This window comes from Rhinoraja longicauda, chromosome 21, assembly GCF_053455715.1.
Source record: "Rhinoraja longicauda isolate Sanriku21f chromosome 21, sRhiLon1.1, whole genome shotgun sequence".
Lineage (NCBI taxonomy): Eukaryota > Metazoa > Chordata > Chondrichthyes > Rajiformes > Arhynchobatidae > Rhinoraja > Rhinoraja longicauda.
In genome coordinates this window covers 7,857,209-7,875,331 of record NC_135973.1, presented here as the reverse complement: position 1 = coordinate 7,875,331, position 18,123 = coordinate 7,857,209, and the positions used below count along the sequence as shown (strand labels likewise).

Sequence of the window (18,123 nt, the reverse complement as noted above, 5' to 3'; positions counted from 1 at the left end):
ATTGTCGTATGCCCGGGCCCCGTAGCAGAAGCATCCACGTGGTGGGGCTGGGAACTGGAAGTGTAAGGAGAGAGAGGGGAGGGGAGGGGGGGAGGAGAGAGTGCTGCACCAATGCAGGAGAGGTTTGAGCCCAACGGGTCCACTTGGTCTAGTATTAAATAAAAGCCGTTTGTCGGTTTATTAAATTTAATGTTACCCATTTAAAAATCAAAAGCCACCCCTTTCATCTTTGTCAATTAATCTCAGTTGACAGATGGCACTGCACAAGGCTGAGTCCTTAGAGCATGAACGTTGTCTAGAAATGTTTTGAGGATTTGTTCCAGACTCAAGGCATGGGAACAGCATAGACCTGATGTGGCCCCGTACAGTGATCCATATTTTAGCCTCACCTGATTTTTTCTTTAACTCTTCATCCTCCCCATCTGTGAAGATGTAAGTCTGCAAAATTGAAAAAGAAGGATAAATTGATTTTTTTAAAAAGTTCAGTGTTCAAGAGCTATTATTGAATAGCATAAAGTGTGCACACGCTGCCAATTCAGTTAAGCTTGCCGGTTATATAAACAGCTCAGAACAGTGAGGTTGGGAGATTTACTTTGGCGCGTAGGAAGCTGAGCGGGTGACTTTACTGAGGTGTACAAGATCACGAGGGGCTCACAGACGTAAAGTGAACACTGGCTATCTTTTTTCCTGGGTAGAGGATTCTAAAGGTAGAAGGCATAGACTTCAGCTGAGAAATGGAGAGCTTCCTAAGGGGGCAACTTTCTCCACTCGGAGGGCAGTCTGCATCTGCAATGAGATACCAGGGGAAATGGACACAATTATGACTTTTAAATTACATTGGGACAGATGTGAATAGGAAGGGTTTAGAGGGCTATGGGCCAAATGGGACTAGCCATCTTGTGCAGCATGGACTAGTTGGGACGAAGGGCCCGTTTCCACACTGCATAGATTGATGACGCTATTTTATGCCGGAGGAAATATATGTACGGTGCTTTAGAGCCAATGTCTTCTGCCCCTCTCAAGTTCTCTCTCTCTCTCTCTCTCTCTCTCAAGTTCTCTCTCTCTCTCTCTCTCTCAAGTTCTCTCTCTCTCTCTCTCTCTCTCAAGTTCTCTCTCTCTCTCTCTCTCTCTCAAGTTCTCTCTCTCTCTCTCTCTCTCTCTCTCAAGTTCTCTCTCTCTCTCTCTCTCTCTCAAGTTCTCTCTCTCTCTCTCTCTCTCTCTCTCTCTCTCTCTCTCTCTCTCTCTCTCTCTCTCTCTCTCTCTCTCTCTCTCTCTCTCTCTCTCTCTCTCTCTCTCTCTCTCTCTCTCTCTCTCTCTCTCTCTCTCTCTCTCTCTCTCTCTCTCTCTCTCTCTCTCTCTCTCTCTCACAGTTCCTACCCCTCCCTCCCTCCCTCCCTCCCTCTCTCTCTCTCTCTCTCCTTTCCTTGCACGTTCATTCACAAGGCTGCACCAGTTGCGGTTCCATCCACTCCGATCGAAAAACGAAATTTATTCCAAACCGCCGCTTAAACAAGTCAAACAAGCTTAAACCGTGAAGGGTGGGAGGCAGTGAAAGGAAGCCAGGCTCCCCACAGAAAGACCTGTTGTCTTGCTCTCTGCGCCGCCGCGGCCACGCAGCTTTCCCATGGCAACCGGCCGTGCTCCCCTCAGCATCCTGGCCCCGAGAGCGGTGAGAGACGCACAAAGGGGACCCGCGACCTCAGGGCTCCGGCAACATTGGGGCCATTGTGGCCTTGGCCATCTCCAACCACACTAATAACCCAGGAGCCCTGGTTAATACTGCAAGCATCTTAACTACTGAGCAACAGGCTGCAGTCGTGAATGTACGTGTATGTACACATATATACACACACACACACACAATTACACACACACACACAATTACACACACACAATATATCACTTACACACATACACAATATCACTTACACACACACAATTACACACAATATATCACTCACACACACACAATTACACACACAATCAATTACACACACACACACAATTACACACACACACACAATTACACACACAATATATCACTTACACATACACAATATCACTTACACACACACACACACAATCAATTACACACACACACACAATTACACACACAATATATCACTTACACATACACAATATCACTTACACACACACACACAATTACATACACATAATCAATTACACACGTACACAATTACACACACAATATATCACTTACACACATACACAATATCACTTACACACACACACATTTACATGCATATATTTGTGTGTATGTACATATGTGCATGTGTACATACTGTATGAGTGTATGTGTGTGTAAATGTACGTATGTGAGTGTATGTGTATGTATGTTAAGTATGCAATATAAATGCACACATACATATACACACACGCACACAGAGAACAAAGTACAACTGGAGCAACTGCATCTCATTCTGTTTGAGCAGCCTACAATCCTATTTTAGATAACTAATTTACGAGCACCCTCTTTCCTGTGCATCACCTGGATCTACACCCATTTCTCCCCCCACTCACTCCATCCCCTTCCACCCATTATTTCTTCCTCGTCCCCTCCCTCCACTCCAATCGGTCAGAAAGAGGGTCCTGGACCCAAACGTCACATATCCATGTTCTCCAGAGATGCGGCCTGACCCGCTGAGTTACTCCAGCACTTTGTGTCTTTTTCTGGTAACCAGCACCTGCAGTTCTCTGCAATATTGGGTGTGGGCTAGGTGATAACGATTTATACTGAGAGTGAAACTCAACAGGATGTCAGCGAAGATAAGACACAGGATGCTGGAGTAACTCAGCGGGCCAGGCAGCATCTCTGGAGAGAAGGAAAGGGTGACGTTTCGGGTCGAAACCCTTCTTCAGACTTCAGACATCAGAAGGGTCTCGAACCGAAACGTCACCCATCCTTTTCTCCAGAGATGCTGCCTGACCCGCTGAGTTACTCCAGGACTTTGTGTCTGTTTTTGGTGTGGACCAGCATCTGCAGTTCCTTTCCCCACAGGATGACAGTACGATGATTAGGATGGAGAGACAGAGAGAGAGAGAGAGAGAGAGAGAGAGAGAGAGGAGGCAGAGAGGGAGGCAGAGAGGGAGGCAGAGAGGGAGGCAGAGAGGGAGGCAGAGAGGGAGGCAGAGAGGGAGGCAGAGAGGGAGGCAGAGAGGGAGGCAGAGAGGGAGGCAGAGAGGGAGGCAGAGAGGAGGCAGAGAGGGAGGCAGAGAGGGAGGCAGAGAGGGAGGCAGAGAGGGAGGCAGAGAGGGAGACAGAGAGGGAGACAGAGAGGGAGACAGAGAGGGAGACAGAGAGGGAGACAGAGAGGGAGACAGAGAGGGAGACAGAGAGGGAGACAGAGAGAGAGACATAGAGGGAGACAGAGAGAGAGACAGAGAGGGATACAGAGGGAGACAGAGAGGGAGACAGAGGGAGACAGAGGGAGACAGAGGGAGACAGAGGGAGACAGAGGGAGACAGAGAGGGAGACAGAGAGGGAGACAGAGAGGGAGACAGAGAGGGAGACAGAGAGGGAGACAGAGAGGGAGACAGAGAGAGAGACAGAGAGAGAGACAGAGAGAGAGACAGAGAGAGAGACATAGAGAGAGACATAGAGGGAGACATAGAGGGAGACAGAGAGAGAGACAGAGAGGGATACAGAGGGATACAGAGGGAGACAGAGGGAGACAGAGGGAGACAGAGGGAATGCAAGGGTCACTTGATGAACCAAGTTCCAAGATGGTGCCCAATCCAGGCGAATATTTGCACGCTAGCCACTGAAGCAGATTTACAATCACTTGTAACAATCGTTCCACACGTTAAAATCTCTATCTGTACACTGAACGGCTGGATTGTATTCATGCGTTGTCTTTCCGCTGGCTGGTTAGCACGCAACTGAAGCTTTTCACTGCACATCGGTACACGGGACAATAAACTGAAACGGAATTGAACTTGATGTTATTTGGGCATTTTCCACCTCTGCCGAATACTCTCCTTTGAAACCATTGACTTCTTGGGCTGTGGTGAGGCAGCACCTGGACTCCAAGCCCTCGGGCGCTGGCACGGGTCGACATCCACTCAGCTGCCGCTGGAGTGTTTGCCCCGGCAACGCCCAGGCATATTTACACAGTGACATGGCCTCCAGATCAATCCCCCGTCCGCCCGCCTGCCTGTCTGCCTGCAAAGCGGGCTGTGCAGCCAGGGGTTGCCAACTTCCTCACTCCCAAATACGGGACAAGGTGGCGTCACTGCCCCGCACGCGCCCCACGTGACCTCACCCGGCCAGCGGCCACGTGCTCACGCTCTACCAATGGCGGGGCCCATTGATGGGACAAACTAATCTAGCCCAAAAATACGGGATGTCCCGGCTAATACGGGACAGTTGGCAACCCCATGTGCAGCCAACGCAGAGGCTCTGTGGGGAGGACCACAGCCTTAGGGGTTCCTTTCTCTGCTGGACATTGAGAGGCAGAGTCCAATGGACACACTCCACCCCCCTCCCCCACCCCACCCACCCATCCCCCACACAAAAAACAAAGGACGTTTTAGACTTTTAAACGTTAAAAGATACAGCGTGGAAACAGGCCCTTTGGCCCACCTTCTCCACACTTGACCAGCGATCACCCCGTACACCAACACCAGGGACAATTTACAGACGCAATTAACGATCAAACATGCACCTCTTTTCACTGCATCCTCAGTACACGTGACAGTAGACGGAACTGAACTAAAGTTTTGGAGAGGCTGGGGAGGAGGTTTACCAGTGTGGTGCCTGCACGAAGGTGCATTAGTTACAGAGAAATATTGGACAGCCTAGATTCTCTGGAATGCCAGAGGTTAGACAATAGACAATAGGTGCAGGAGGAGGCCATTCGGCCCTTCGAGCCAGCACCGCCATTCAATGTGATCATGGCTGATCATCTCAATCAGTACCCCGTTCCTGCCTTCTCCCCACACCCCCTGACTCCGCTATCCTTAAGAGCTCTATCTAGCTCTCTCTTGAATGCATTCAGAGAATTGGCCTCCACTGCCTTCTGAGGCCGTGAATTCCACAGATTTACAAGGGGAAACCTGATAGAAGTATAGATTTGAGGGTGTGTGGGGCGAAGGAGAGAGTAGAGAAGGCACTGCAAGGTATTGCACTTGTCTCCAGTACTGAAGAAGGGACTCGACCTGAAACATCACCCATTCCTTTTCTCCAGAGATGCTGCCTGAACCACTGATCAATCCTAGACGCAAGTCAGAGAGTGGTGAAGGTGTGGAATTCTCTGCCTCAGAAGGCAGTGGAGGCCAGTTCGTTGGATGCTTTTCAAGAGAGAGCTGGATAGAGCTCTTAAGGATAGCGGAGTGAGGGGGTATGGGGAGAAGGCAGGAACGGGGTACTGATTGAGAGTGATCAGCCATGATCGCATTGAATGGCGGTGCTGGCTCGAAGGACTGAATGGCCTACTCCTGCACCTATTGTCTATTGTCTATAAATGCTGGAGTAATTCAGCGGGGACAGGTAGCATCTCTGGAGAGAAGACAATGGGCGACTTTTTTGGTCGTGACATCTATTTCAGACTCTGGCATTTTGCGTCTCTCTTCTGAGCAATATTTGTTCTGATACTTCACTAATATACAGTAGAGTGTTGTGTCGGAAGGAACTCCAGATGCTGGTTTAAACTGTAGACATAAAATGCTGGAGTAACTCAGCGGGTCAGGCAGCATCTCTGGAGAGAAGGAATGGGCGAGAGATGCTGCCTGACCCACTGAGTTACTCCAGCTTTTTGTGTCTGTTTTACAGTAGAGTTCCGATCAGGAATACAGTATTACATTTTCAGGGAACGGGGAGAAGCTGTGTGTGCATTGGAGAACAGCTGTCGGGAACAGCAGCACACAGAACAATTGAGAGATTGAACAATCATTCAATTGAAACAATGGAGTCTGAAGAAGGGTCTCGACCCGAAACTTCACCCGGGATCCCTTCTCTCCAGAGATGCTGCCTGTCCCGCCGAATGGCTCAGTTGGCATCTACCAGGCATCTGCAGTTCCTCCCCTACACAATTGTGTGAGAGAGAGAGAGAGACAGGAAGGAACTGCCGAAGGTGGAAACAAAGGGTATAATTTCTGCTGGGCTGCTGCACAAGTGGCCATGTACACAAGGCATTGCCGCTACTCAGCCACATAATAGGCGCCGATTCCACACTCGAATTAACTCACCCAAGCAAAGGGAACAAGCAAAGGAAGCTAAACCATTAGCATACAGCTGGACAAGTTAAACAAAAGGAGAGGGACGGGCTGTGTGAGGGGAAACTCCAGCCCTCTTCAGTTAAAGACACTCCACCACCTGCTCGCTGCGTTATACAGCTTCACAAGACAGAACATGTGTGTGTTTAAAAACATTTTTGGGCAAGAATTATCGTGTCCACTCAAACGCCTTCTTTTTAAAAAAAAAAAGTGGAGCTGATGGAATTTGAAGGTCGGCTGTTTAAAAAGCCGGCACACAGATTCTTGCTGTTTATGGCTCATTCTCATTCCTGAAGGACACACACACACAATCACACAAAGGCTTGTTATGCTGATTTTATCCAAACTACTTTAACAGCTTGCCCGTTAAACACGTCGCATGGCACACAAAAGGCGGAAGAAAAACACACTTTTATCACCCCCCCCCACCCCCGGAACATTTTAAGAAGTTTGTTCCTCACATACAAATACTATGAAACTGCAGGATAACAATTCTCAAAATAATCTGCACTGTGTGAATAAACCCGGGCCAAACGTAACCCGGGGGGGGGATTAAGTTGTGGGGTTAAAAGGGAAACAGGGGGAGGAAATCAGGCGAAACATGATAAAGAGTCAAACAGCACAGAAACAGGCCCTTCGGCCCCACTCATCCACGCCGACCAAGATGCCCCATCTACACCAGCCCCATTTGCCCACATTTCAAGAGCCAAGAATGTTTTTATTGAATTCAAGAGAGAATTAGATATCGCTCTTGAATTCAATAAAACATTCTTGGCTCTTGAAATCAGATATCGCTCTTAGGGCTATAACGGAATCAAGGGATATGTGGAGAAAGCAGGAACGGGGTACTGATTTTGGATGATCAGCCATGACTCGAAGGGCCGAATGGCCTGTTCCTGCACCTATTTTCAATGTTTCTATTGTCCCAAAACGGAACAATGAAACTTCTACTTGCATCAGCACAACAGATATGTAAACATAGTACTCTGTGAAACCTATATTAAACAGAAAAAGTTTTAAAATATGCATTTTAAACTTTTTGTTCAATATGGATATATGCACACACACACACACACAAATATACATATACATATATATAGATCATTTATTTTATATACACACACACACATAGTAATATAGTGTGTGTGTGCGTGTGTAAAATAAAAAAATATAGTGCAAAGTCAAGTTCAGAGTTTATATGCAGGTTGTAGTGTTTAAGCTAATTTGGAGGTGGTAGTTCAGAGTTTATTTGGAGGTTGTTGTGTTTAACAGCCTGATGGCTGTAGGGGAGAAGCTGTTCCTGAACCTGGACGTTACCGTTTCAGGCTGGCTCGAAGGGCCGAATGGCCTCCTCCTGCACCTATTGTCTACTGTACCTTCTTCCCGATGGCAGGAGTAAAATGTGTGTGTGTGTGTGTGTGTGTGTGCGCGCGTGTGTGCGTGTGTGTCCAGGGTGGTGTGGGACTCTGATGATGCTGCTGTCTTTTTGAGGCAGTGACTCTGGTAGATCCCTTCGATGGTGGGGAGGTCCGATACCCCTGATGGACTGGGCAGTGCTCACCAATTTTTTTCCCGCATTTGGCCCATATCCGTCTAAACCCTTTCCTATCCACACACCTGTCCAAGTGTCCTCTAAATTCGTTACTGGAACAGCCTCAATCACCTCCTCCGACAGCTCGTCCCGTTACCCAACACCCTCTGAGTGAAGAAAGCAACTCACAGTCATAGGATGAACAGATTTTGGGTCCAATTAAGAATGAAGCTGAGATGACTGCCATAAACCCAGTTATTCACTCATCGTGTTCCTGTCTCACGTTAGTCCCTTATTATGTAATCTGTACGCTGTAAGTGGCGCGATGGTAATCATGTACTGTCTTTCTGCAGACTGGCTAGCACGCAGCAAAAGCTATCCCCTGTACCTCAGCACACGTGACAATAAGCTCAACTGAACAGGCAGCAATGCTCGTGACTCTGGAGTGCGGGCAGGTTTAACGCACCAACCTCACTGCCACGTTAGCCTTTCTGAATCTCCACTGCGGAAACCAGTCTCCTCCTCGAATAGACACTGCTCAGGAAAGGCAAAGCCAGTCCTCATGGAGCCTGCATCTGAGCCCTACAGTTATCACTGTGCACACACCCACCCTTCTTCCTGCTTCGACTTCACAAGGACTCCTCTGGCACCAAGCCACAAATCTCACAACACAAAACAAAAATAACAGCCCGACAACTGATTCGGTTTTTCACTGACACTTTCTCTCTCCCCCTTTCTTGCCTTTACAAATTTATGCCATCCCAATAGTCAGGTTAACACCCCTCTTCATCACTTGTAATTAGTTCAACTTTAGATTAGCGGCAGAGTTGCGGCCTTACAGCGCCAGAGACCCGGGTTCGATCTTGACTACGGATGCTGTCTGTACGGAGTTTGTACATCCTCCCAGTGACCCGTGTGGGTTTCCTCCGAGATCTCCGGTTTTATCCCACACTCCAAAGATGTACAGGGTTGCAGGTTAATTGGCTTGGTATAAATATAAATTGTCCCTAGTGTGCGTAGGATAGCATTAGTGTGTGGGCATCACAAGGTCATAGGAATAGGAGGAACAGAATTAGGCCATTCGGCCCATCAAGTCTACTCCGCCATTCAATCATGGCTGATCTATCTCTGTTTCACTCATGCGAGTTGAGATACAGCGTGGAAACAGGCCCCTTCGGCCCACTGAGTTGTGCTGACCAGCAATCAACTGGGCACTAGTTCTACCCTACGCTAGGGACAACTTACACAGGTCAATTAACGTACCAACTTGCATTTCTTTGGGATTCGGGAGGAAACCAGAGTACCCGAAGAAAACCCACATGGTCACAGAGTGAACATTAAAAACTCGGTATGGACAGCACCCGTAGTCGGGCTTGAACCCGGGTCCTCCGGCGCTGTGAGCAGCAACTCTACCGCTGTGCCACCCCTTTTAGATAGGCAACAAGAAAATGGCAGCGAATGGAGTGGTATGGGCGGGCAGAGGAGGTTAGTTTAACTTGGCCACCGTGTTCGGCATGGACAGAGTGGGCCGAAGGGCCTGTTCCATAGTCTCTGTTTATTCTGAATGAAAACAGGTGTATACGATCGGAGTAGAATGAGGCCATTCGGCCCATCAAGTCTACACCGCCACTCAATCATGGCCGATCTATCTCTCCCTCCTAACCCCATTCTCCTGCCTTCTCCCTACAACCACTGACACCCGTACTAATCAAGAGTCTATCTATCTCTGCCTTAAAATATCCACTGACTTGGCCTCCAGTGGCAGTCACACACTACCTTCGGCAGTGGTGTAACAATGGCCTTTCACATTAACATTTGAGGCTAATATTGCTTCTTGGACTGGTATATCTCCCACCAATCAGCAACAGTACTTCAGAAGAATGGCCCACGTATCTCACACAAATCCGTCCGTCAGATACCAGAGTTTTGAACGAAACAGCTCATTGTATTTTTGGCTCCATTGTTGCCCCAAACTCTATTCTTTTCTTTCAGCTGGAATTGCTTTTGTTTTCCAACACAGGAAGGCTGGCAAGAGGAACTATGGACAAAGAAGCCAGCTAACGCAAAGAAAAAAAGCAGGAAGCCATTTTCTGTGGATAAGCGCAGTAACACAAGGCCGGGAAAGGAATATAGGAAGCGCGGTAATGTATAATAATAATTCAAACAGAACCTTTGCTGAAATGTTATTTAAAATTGCTACTGCAGCACAGGTCGGAGCGGAACGGTGGCGCAGCGGTAGAGTTGCCGCCTTACAGCGCCAGAGACCCGGGTTTTGATCCTGACCACAGGTACCGTCTGTACGGAGTTTGTACGTTCTCCCCGTGACCTGCGTGGGTTTTCTCTGGGTGCTCCAGTTTCCTCCCACACTCCAAAGACGCACAGGTCTGTTGGCTAATTGTCTGGGTATAATTGTAAATTGTCCCTAGTGTGTGTAGAATGGTGTAAGTGTGCGGGGATCGCTGGGCAGCATGGACTGGGTGGGCCGAAGGGCCGTTTCTGCGTTGTGTTTCTAAACTAAAGGTCAGAGAGAATGCATTAACATCTGAAAAAGATTCAGCGCCTTATTTTTCACTCCCAGTTTTTGGTCAATCTCTAATTTGTACTTCTGGTAATGGTTGGTATTGTCCCCTCATGAAGCACTGAGAGATGTTGGTGGTGGGCCACCATAGATTGTGGCCTGAGCATGCAAAATTCCAACAGGCCAGCAAAGTGTGGCATGTGCTCAAATGGCCCAACAACCTTGCTACAGTCTCCCAATTTTGATTCAGGGAGTCAGTGATATCCTGCCTGTGGCAAGATGATACGTAGAACATAGAAGGTCCAGCACAGGAGCGGGTACTTTGGCCCACAAAGTCTGTTTTTGAACATGATGTCAAGGTAAACATCTCCTCTGCCTGCACGCGACCCACATCTAGGGTTGCCAACGGTCCTGTATTAGCCGAGACATCCCGTGTTTTGGGCTAAATTGGTTTGTCCCGTGCAGGACCTCCCTTGTCCCGTATTAGGCCCGGATGGCGCTGGAGGCCCGGACACTGTAGGCCTGGGGGTCGTTGTAGTCCCGGACAGTGTAGGCCGGGCGCCGCCTAGCGGAGGTTGCATAGCAACCCGCCTCCCGGCCCGGGCGGCCGCCATTGGTGGAGCGGAGGCACGTGGCCGCTGGCTGGGTGTGGTCACGTGGGGCGGTGACGTCACCTTGTCCCTTATTTGGGAGTGAGATAGTTGGCAACCCTATCCATATCCCTCCACTCCCCTGCATATCCATGCGCCCTATCCAAAAGTTTCAACACCACTATGGCATCTGCCTCACCACCCTCTCTCTCCAGGGCGTTCCAGGCACCCACCACCCTCTAAAAGACACAACTTGCCCCACACAGTCTTTTTAAACTTTCCTCCTCTCACCTTGAAGCTATGCCCACTCGTGTTGGACATTGTCACCCGGGGGGGGGGGGGGGGGAGAGGTTCTGACTTGTCTATCCTGTCCAATTAACCTACAAACCCGCACGTCCTTGGAGCGTGGGTGGAAGCCCGGGCACCCGGAGAAACCCCAAGCGGGTCACGGGGAAAACACACCCCTCACTCCGTCCAGGTCGGGAATCGAACCAGGGTCTCTGGCGCTATTGAGGCAGCAACTTTACCGCTGCTCCACCCCAACCTGCTGAGCTGTGAATGTGAATGTTGGGAGTGCGTGCGTGCGTGCGTGCCTGGTGGAGGGCTGGTCCTGCCTTCGGTGTGGCCTCTTGTGAGCGGGATTGTTTATTTAAAACAAGGTTCCAAGTCCGGAAAGAGTTTGAAAGTGTGTTATAACATAAGAGAGAGAGAGAGAGAGGGAGAGAGCGAGAGACAAAGCGTTGCACACGCCCCATTGCACAGCTTATTTATTACCTGCCGTTCCCAACTTGCTGACACTTCAAGGTGCCTTGCCCCAGGGCTGGGGGAGCGTGCCTGATGAAAGCCGAGATGATTGCAGCACACGCCAGGCATGGAGTGACATGCCCGGTCTCTCCCCCACTCCCTCCCTCCCCTCCCCTCCATCTCATCTCAGACAGGTGAATTGATAGTCCACATGCCGCCACCACTCTCTCCTCTCTCACTCTCTCTCTCTCTGCAGCAGCCCCCAGCCAATATCCCCACACATTCCACAGGCCCCAGAGTGGAACGGTGGGTGGAAGATTATAAGCGCAGTGCTTGCTCAAGCTGAAGTTCCCCAGTTGGAACAGACGCTGCCGAACCAGCTCACCTGGCCCTCGGTACGGTGCCCTTTTGGCTCCCGAGGCCGCACGCAGATCGGTTGTTGACACTGTCAACTGAAGAGAAATAGTCCACCAGCCACATGGGCACAGATTCCGCCGACAGATGCACATCTTGAAAACATAGCTGACGGTACAAAACACTCTCTCTAGGTGGGCCATACTTGGAGGATCTGAAGGTGGGTCTCGACCTGTGCCTTCTCTCCAGAGATGCTGCCTGACCCGCTGAGTTACTCCAGGAACACACCTTGTGCCTTCTCCTGTGTTACTACTGGGACCACTGCTTCTGCTCACATAATTACTGGACTTGAGGTCAGGCACAACTTCAGCAAGTATTGACAGGCAGATGAAATTTACTGCTGAGAAACTTGAAGTTCGATGGAAGGGAGAGTGAAAGTAAAGTCATAGAAACTAGAGAGCACAATTCCAAAGAGTACAAGATCAGATCTAGGGGATGGACACAAAAAGCTGGAGTAACTCAGCAGGACAGGCAGCATCTCTGGAGAGAAGGAATGGGTGACGTTTTCATTCCTTCTCTCCAGAGATGATACCTGACCTGCTGACCTCCAGCATTTTGGGTCTACCTTCGGTATCTTTGCTGGCTCGAAGGGCGAATGGCCTTCTCCTGCACCTATTGTCTATTGTCACCAGCACCTGCAGTTCTCCTACACACATACGACAGACAATTCACAGAAGCTCATGAACCCACAGTGAGAAAGCCAATGGAATGTTGGCCTTCATACAAGAGGAGTTGAGTATAGGAGCAAAGAGGTCCTTCTGCAGTTGTACATTGAGGGCGTGCAGCGTAGGTTTACTAGGTTAATTCCCGGAATGGCGGGACTATCATATGTTGAAAGACTGGAGCCACTAGGCTTGTATACACTGGAATTTAGATGGACGAGAGGAGATCTTATCGAAACGTACAAGATTATTAAGGGGTTGGACACGTTAGAGGCAGGAAACATGTTCCCAATGTTGGGGGAGCCCAGAACAAGGGGCCACAGTTTAAGAATAAGGGGTAGGCCATTTAGAACTGAGATGAGGAAAAACATTTTAAAACATTTTCAGTCAGAGTTGTGAATCTGTGGAATTCTCTGCCTCAGAAGGCAGTGGAGGCCAATTCTCTGAATGCATTCAAGAGAGAGCTAGATAGAGCTCTTAAGGATAGCGGAGTCAGGGGTATGGGGAGAAGGCGGGAACGGGGTACTGATGAAAATGATCAGCCGCGATCACATTGAATGATGGTGCTGGCTCGAGGGGCCGAATGGCCTCCTCCTGCACCTATTGTCTATTGTCTTTGGATCGTGGAAGGAAACCAGAGCACCTGGAGAAAAACCCACGCGGTCACAGGGAGAACATACAAACTCCATACAGACGGCACCTGTAGTTGGATCGAACCCGGGTCTCCGGCGCTGTGAGGCAGCAACTCTACCACTGCATTCTTTGTGTGCAGTTCTGGTTACTACTTTACAGGAAGGATAATAGAGGCTTTGGAAAGGGTGCGGAAGAGGTGAATCGGGATGTCGCCTGGATTGGAGAGCAGTAACTATTAAGAAAATTGGACAAACTTAGGTTGTTCCCCACAGAGGCTGGCCAGGGAAAACCTGAGAACCGTACACAATTATTAGTGACAGAAACAGAGGAGAGAGTCTTTCCTCCTCCCCTCCCCCCCCCCCCCCCCTCCCCCTCCCCCTCCCTCCAGCGTAGAGCTGTCAAATACTAGAAAGCATTACTTCAAGGTGAGAGGGGAAAGGTTTAACAGAGATTTACAAAGCAATTTGTACTGATTGAGAATGATCAGCCATGATCACATTGAATGGTGGTGCTGGCTCGAAGGGCCGAATGGCCTACTATTGCCTATCATTTTATTTTAAAACAGTGGTGGGTGCCTGGAACATGCTACCAGGTAGGGCAGCACAGCAGTGGAGTTGCTGCCTTAAAAATGCCAGAGACCCAGGTTCGATCCTGACTACGGGTGCTATCTGTACGGAGTTTGCATGTTCTCCCCGTGACCGCGTGGGTTTTCTCCGGGTGCTCCGGTTTCCTTCCACACTCCAAAGACCTACAGTATTGTAGGTAATTGATTTTGTTTTGTTTTTTTAATTATAAATTGACCCCTAGTGTGTAGGATAGTGCTAGTGTACCGGGTGATCGCTGGTTGGCTTCGGATGGTGGGCCAAAGGGCCTGTTTCCGCATTGTATGTCTAGGGTTGCCAACTGTCCCGTATTAGCCGGGAAATCCCGTATTTTGGACTAAATTAGTCTGTCCCGTATGGGACTGCCCTTGTCCCCGTATTAGTAGGGTTTGCCAACTTCCTCGCTCCCAAACAAGGGGACAAAGGGCGACATCATCGCCCCACGTCCCACGTGACCTCACCCAGCCAGCGGCCACGTGCTCCCGCTCCACCAATGGCGGCCGCCCGGGACGGGAGGCGGGTTGCTATGCAACCTCCATTAGGCAGGGGCCCGGGCCTCCGGTGTCCAGGCCTATAGCTGCCCCTGGGCCCTAATACGGGACAAGAGAGGTCCTGTGTGGGACAAAACCAATTTAGCCCCAAAATACTGGATGTCCCGGCTAATACGGGACAGTTGTCAACCGTACCTGCACCCCCCAACATTCCGATTCAAGAGACAGGCAGAAAATCGAACGCTAATAGAGAGACATGCAGAGGAAATGAAAGGCAAAGCTACAGGGTAGTGTGACCATGGAGGGGAGGGAGAGCTATTTATACACCTGGGCATTCAGTGCTTACTTCCATCAGCCACTCCCCTTCCCCCTCCCAATTCATTGCCCTGCGCTATTCCCACCAGCTGTTCCAGCCCAGTGATTTAAATCTTTGTGTCTCTCTTCAGCCAAGACTATCCAGGACAATGAAAGTTAGCTCAACGCAGCCCCATCCTCTCTTCTGATGTTTAAAAACTGACCATTGAGTTTGCTTGCTGGAGGGGAAGGGGAAGGGCAGAGCAGAGAGCCGTACATTCTCAAAGGACCATCGTTGCCCCGACCCCCCCTCTCTCCACCCACTCGGTCGGTAGCTAGCACTCCGTCGCCCGCCTGCAGAGTGGAGGGCGGGGAATGGAGAGAGGGAGGCAGGCAGAAAGCAAAGTGGGGAGGAATGCATTTCCCGATGATGAATAGGGTGCAGGAACACCCGACAGAGGCTTTACAGGCGGGACAGAGGGGAGGGCGTTCCTTCACATGCTAAGCCCGTCCTAGCACCTGCTTGCTGCTCCGAGAAAACAAGCTCAGTTAGTGCGCTGGTTGCCGTTGTGTTTTGTTAAACGCCGGGTCACGGGAGATCAAAATCACTGGGGCGGCACTGTGGAGATGATGCCTCACAGCGCCAGAGACCCGGGTACCATCCCCGGCCTCGGGTCCTTTCTGCCGCGGAGTTTCCGCGTACGTTCTCACTGTGACCACGTGCCATTTCCCCAGGGTGCTCCCCGTTTCCTCCCACCCTCCAAAGACGCGCAGGTTTGGTGCTTAAAAGTCTGAAGATAAAAGTAAAAGTTTTGCAGGTTAAAGTTCTTCAGTCCGAAGAGGGGTCTCGGCCCGAAACGTCACCCATTCCTTCTCTCCAGAGATGCCGCCTGTCCCGCTGAGTTACTCCAGCATTTTGTGTCTATTTCAATTTAAACAAGCTTTCAAGAGAGAGCTAGATAGAGGTGCATTCAAGAGAGAGCTAGATAGAGCTCTTACGGATAGCGGAGTCAGGGGGTACGGGGAGAAGGCAGGAACGGGCTTACTGATTGAGAATGATCAGCCATGATCACATTGAATGGCGGTGCTGGCTCGAAGGGCCGAATGGCCTCCTCCTGCACCTATTGTCTATCATCTGCAGTTCCTTCCTACAGGTTTGTAGGTTAATTGGCTTTGGTAAATTGTAACTGTCCCTAGTGTGTGTGGGATAGTGTTAGTGTGCGGGGTGATCGTTGGGTCAGTGCAGACCCAAATCAAACATGCTTTACGGCCACATCTTCGTTAATGAGGAGAAAATGTTATTTCTGTTAATGTGATGGCTAAAATATCCTGGCCCACTGCCTGTTAACTTCCCATCTGAACCCAATAAACCCTTTATGCAAAGCAAAAAAAAAAAAAAAAAAAAAGGAAGCAAACATTTTTGAACAGAAGTCAGAAGGAACATTGTAGCACTGAACGGCTGCTGCAGGCAGTGTACAGATGATGCACAAGGGACCACAGGTGGCAGCTGCATTAACGCTCACACAGTTCCCCTGCAGGCTAACGGGGCGGCACGGTGGCGCAGCGGTAGAGTTGCCGCCTTGCAGCGCTTGCAGCGCCGGAGACCCCAGGTTCGATCCCGACCCCGGGTGCTGTCTGTACGGAGTTTGTACGCTCTCTCTGTGACCGCGTGGGTTCCCACAGAGAAATTCGGTTCCTCCCACACTGTAGGATAGTGTTAATGCAAAAGTGGGATACAGATCTAGTACGAACGGGCGATTGATGGTCGGTGTGGACTCAGTGGGCCGAAGGCCTGTTTCCGTGCTGTTTCTCCAAACTAAGCTAATCTGACCCATGCCATCACTCTATAATCCCTCAATATTATTTTTCTTTATAACATTTTTATTCAATTAGGCCCAGCAGTTTAGATTGATTGTAAGATACCGTGGTGAAACAGGCCCTTCAGCCCAGCGAGTCCACACTGACCATCGATTTCCCCGTATAAACTAGTTCTATGTTATGTCACTTTCTTGTCCACTCCCTACACACTAGGAGACAGTTTACGGAAGCCAATTAACCACAAACCTGCACGGTCTTTGAAGTGTGGGAGGAAACTGGTGCACCCGGAGTAAACCCGCGCGGGTCACGGGGGAGAACGTGCAAACTCCAGACAGACAGCACCCGTGGGACAGGATCGAACCCGGGTCTCTGGCGCTGTAAAGGCAGCAGCTCTACCACTGCGCTGCTCTTATGTGCAATTAATTTACAAGAGCTGTACAAATTATTTCAATCAATAATTATTCCCTGGAGAACACTCCTTGTAAAATCAATGCAAGAAAGATAACCACTAGAGTGTATTTACATGTACCGCAAAAATGCATGTAAAAGGAGAATTCAGTTCCGTTTAGTTTACTGTCACATGTGCTGAGGTACAGTGAAAAGCTTTTGTTGCGTGCTATCCAGATTGATCCCTGGGATGGCAGGACTTTCATATGAAGAAAGACTGGATAGACTAGGCTTATACTCGCTGGAATTTAGAAGACTGTGGGGGGATCTTATTGAAACATATAAAATTCTTAAGGGGTTGGAGAGGCTAGATGCGGGAAGATTGTTCCCGATGTTGGGGGAGTCCAGAACCAGGGGTCACAGCTTAAGGATAAGGGGGAAGTCTTTTAGGACCGAGATGAGAAAACATTTCTTCACACAGAGAGTGGTGAGTCTGTGGAATTCTCCGCCACAGAGGTAGTTGAGGCAGTTCATTGGCTATATTTTAAGAGGGAGTTAGATGTGGCCCTTGTGGCTAAAGGGGTCAGGGGGTATGGAGAGAAGACAGGTACGGGATACTGAGTTGGATGATCAGCCATGATCATATTGAATGGCGGTGCGTACAGGCCGAAGGGCCGAATGGCCTACTCCTGCACCTATTTTCTATGTTTCCATGTTTCTATCCAGTCAGCAGAAAGACAATACACAACGGTCACTCACGGTGCCATCACACAGTGTGTAGACACAGAAGGGAATGACGTTTAGTGCAAGGTAAAGCCAGCAAAGACAGGATACCCTGAAGTATCCTGAATCGTAACCTGAGTCCTTTATAACCGAGATATTAAACCCTGAGGCAAACTGTTGATTAGCTGGCTGTGAAGAGGAGGAGGAGGAGAAAACAGTTTTACTGTCAATACAAGCATCGTGATCTGGGAACCCCGTCCCATCGCCAGGCAACCTGACCTCCACTTCTCTTCTTCCAAATCCATGGCTTCATCTCCCACGTTCCATGGAAAGCCCAGCTCCGGAGGCCAGGCCCCCATTCTCTGCTCGCAGAAAAGGGGCTTTGTTAGCTTTCACGGAGACAGCGTGAGAGCTCGACTCCGATCACTCAGGCTTGGGATACGAGCTGAAACCGCTCACAAAGCTACCAGCGCCACATACAA

At 49.6% G+C, this 18,123-nt stretch overlaps 1 protein-coding gene across 2 annotated transcripts in view; it reads right to left on the bottom strand.

Annotated features, from left to right (window-relative positions):
• The window catches only part of LOC144603896 (beta-1,3-N-acetylglucosaminyltransferase lunatic fringe-like), a 36,902-nt gene that overhangs the window by 11,253 nt on the left and 7,526 nt on the right, over positions 1-18,123 (bottom strand). For both annotated transcript variants that reach the window (XM_078417693.1, XM_078417694.1), the window contains exon 2: positions 390-438. In XM_078417693.1, coding sequence (XP_078273819.1) covers positions 390-438 — 49 coding nt within the window. The remainder of the gene's footprint in view (positions 1-389; positions 439-18,123) is intronic.